General features: G+C 40.7%; 1 protein-coding gene across 1 annotated transcript in view; it reads right to left on the reverse strand.

Moving 5' to 3' along the window:
• Positions 1 to 249, reverse strand: part of LOC107632803 — a 17,877-nt gene extending 17,628 nt beyond the window's left edge. The window contains exon 1 of the mRNA XM_016336455.2: positions 127 to 249. Coding sequence (XP_016191941.1) covers positions 127 to 249 — 123 coding nt within the window. The remainder of the gene's footprint in view (positions 1 to 126) is intronic.

Raw genomic sequence — 3,550 nt, forward strand, 5'->3', positions numbered from 1 at the left:
CCGCCCCTTTCCGGCAACCCAGAACTGCCGCCGATCACCCCTCCCTCTCCCTGCTTTCTTCTTCTTCTTTTCCTACTTCTCTTCCCTTCCTCCCTCCCGTCGCTGCAACCGGAGCAGAAGTCACACTTCCCTGCTCTGTATTCCACTGCGCCGCCGTGCTACTGCCACCTTCGGGCCAGCACTACTTTGTGCCACCCCCAATTCGCCTCTCATACCCTTTCTGCATACCCCAGGTTTCCCTGTATCCATCTCTGCCTTTCAACTCTTCGTCTGTTCAATTACGTTAAGTTAGCTTCGTTTGAATTTTGATTAGAATAGTTAGAGATGCATGTCTTAGTGGATTTTAGGTGGTTAGATAGCTAGGATGTGGTTAGTGGATTTAGGTTTGATAATTGCTCTGTTCTTGCTATCTGAGACTGGTTAATTCTTCTCTGTTTATGCCACTGATTTGACCCTATGCTTAATCGATTTATTGATGCTACTGGCTGCTTTTTGGAATACACAAGGTCTGAATTATGTTTGCAGTGATGATGATGTTGATATTCTGTCATGATTTCAATGCTGCTTATGCTTGATTGATTAGGAAATAAATGCTCATTGCTGTCTTGTTGGCTCATTTGTTTAATTCCTATGAATTTACAGTTGGTTTGGTGTTTCTAATTGTTAATGAATTCATAAGAAATCCAATTTGATTGGTTGAGTTTGGGGATTAGCCAGCTGCTTTGTTCTGCTTAATGATGCCTGCATCATATGAATTGTCTTGTTCTTCATGCTAATTGACAAATGTTGCACTTCATATGAGCTTGACTTGACTTGTTGATCGGCTGGTGTTTATTTATTCCGGGAACGTTCATTTTACTGCCGGCATGCTGCCCAACTTTTCTGAAAACTATTTTCCTCAACTGCCACTCATGAATTGCCTTAAGTGCTTTTAAATTGTGATTTATCTGGTTTAAACCGAGGCCAATTCATGGGATGAGGGGTTAGCATTTCCATTCCTTTTGGTTCCCTTCTTATTTGAATTGCATTGTTGATGATTTTATTTCTTTCTGTGCTTCTATCATTACATGATTTATTATCAATAATCTGCATTATCTGCTTGAATGTGAGATTGCTTGTCCTTAAACCTTTTGAACTTCTCTTAGTTAGGAACTACATCACCATGCCACTAATTCTAACATACTTTTCTAACATACTTTTCTAACATACTTTTCTAACTCTTGACTTCATTAACTTTCTAAATTTTCTCTTAGTTTTCAAACTAACTCTTTTAATCACTTTCAAGGCATGTTAATTGTTGTTTCTTAACAGACAAGCATTATAGATTTCATTGTATAATTTCTTGGATTGTGATTTCTGATTGATTTATGTGAATCCTACTTTTCTTTCATTCCAAGATTCTATCTCTTTATAACTCACTTCATGCTTTGGCTTTCATCCCTCTTTTGCCTATCTACTGTTTGTTATGCTTGCATATTGTTTGCCTTTCTGTTTCTCTGCTTTAGTGATAAATTGTATCCTAGATTTCTGCTTTTCAGGATGTCTGATCTGAAAGGAAAAGGCAAGGCTAAGGCCAGCACCGGTAAGAGAAAAAGAGGATAGTCGTCCGTTGCTCTAGCGGATATTCTAGTAGATGAATCTTGGCGGGAAAAGAACTTCACTAATCAAGAAAAGGTTGATCAGATTGTGTCGGCCAATGACCCAGTTAAATTTGGAAATCTCTACTGCGAACTCAAGTTTTCGGTCTTTGCGGAAAAGAGGCATCTCTATTTGAAAAAGACGCTCAAAATACCAATTGAATTAAAGAAGTACACTGAAGAGCAGATCAAACAGAGAGGTTGGGTATTTTTGGAGAGGAATCTGACAGAGGTAAACGTATCATGGGTCCTTGAATTCTATTGTAATTACTACAAGACAACCCTTGATGTTGTGCAGCTTCGAGGCAAGCAAATCTTGGTCACAGAGGAGGCCATAGAGGATATCCTCCACTTCTAGCCTAAACCAGACGATGCAAATGGTTATCAGAAGGCTGAGGAGTCCATCAAATTCATGAGTTTTGACTGGGATGCTGTCAGGTGTATCATCGCCATTGATCCTGACGTTCCATGGGCTATGGGAAAGTCGAAGTTAACTCCCAGGGGTATCAAGATTATTTATCTAAATGATGAGGCTAGGTTGTGGCAGCAAATACTGAGTAACTATGTTATGCCTAGCACTCACGAGTTAGAGGTGCCAGCTGCTATGATCATCCTCATTTGGTGCGTTATGGAAGGCAAGGAACTATACCTTCCATGGTTCATCAGAAAGTACATGGCTAGAGTTCATGTTCGCGGCACCCTACCATTTCTTTATCTGATTACTCAGCTGGCTCGCCGAGCTGAGGTGCCTTGGGAGCTAGAGGATGAGAGGCCACTGATTGTCGACTGGAAGAAGGTTATTCTGCACAGCAGGCGGTTCAGACCTCTAGGCCACAGCTTACCTGCTTCTACTACTTCTAATGATGCGGCCACATCCTCAGCAGCACCTTCAGTGCCTGCCGCACCACCCGTATCCACAGCACCATTATCCGCTTCTCTGCCAGTCTACCATCTTGTGCACCGCCTCTTTGAGCGCATTGATCAGATGGAGCACCGCACTCAGCGGTGTATTAAGCAGTATGAGCATCGCAACAAGCGACGTTATGCCCATCTGAAGCTGCTTGTGACTACTGGGCGTACTGACATCCCCTCCGAGCCTGACACACCATCGGAGCACTCTGAGGAGGAGGAGGAGGATGAGTAGCAGCAGGATGCACAGGGGGAGGACTAGCTGCAGGCACAGCACGAGGAGCCTCAGCTTGAGCAGCCTGCAGAGCCTCAGGCAACTACACAGCCAGAGCCCACAGAGCCACCAACACATCCTTCAGTAGGCAATGACCCTTCACACCCGGCTTGACTAGAGCATCGAGGACGATGCTATGATATAAGTGTGGGGAGGTCGCCGTCTCCGGCGAATTATATTTTGGTGAACCATTTCAGACTTTTCATCCTATTTTGCTTTATTTTGTATTTTGCTTTATTTTCTTTTATTTTATTTTTTCTTATAGTACTTGCACATTTATATTTTATTGTACTCTTGGTTATTTTTACTGGGTTGCATTATGCACTTTAGGCTTGTATATATCTTAGATAATTAGCTTGAATTGCACTTTTAGTCTATTAGTTGTGATATGGAAAAATGTGGATTATTGAGATTAGTTTACCATTTTGCATATGAGCATTTGGTTTGATTGAAAATAGGGATAAACTAAAATATTTTAGCTTTTTATAATCACAACCTCTCATTATAATAATAATAATAAAAAATGTTGGTCAATTGATGAAATTTTTAAGGAATATATCTTTTTCTTAGAACAGGCAATTAAAGATTCACATTGATTTGAGTTAAAACTTTTTGAAACATGCATGACATATATACAATTGGAATATGGTCTTGAGTCAAGAACACACAACCCGTGAGTTTTTGAGCTTAATTGCATGGTTACATTATCTAACCATAAATATTTTTATTC

This window comes from Arachis ipaensis, chromosome B03 (genome assembly GCF_000816755.2).
Source record: "Arachis ipaensis cultivar K30076 chromosome B03, Araip1.1, whole genome shotgun sequence".
Taxonomy (NCBI): domain Eukaryota; kingdom Viridiplantae; phylum Streptophyta; class Magnoliopsida; order Fabales; family Fabaceae; genus Arachis; species Arachis ipaensis.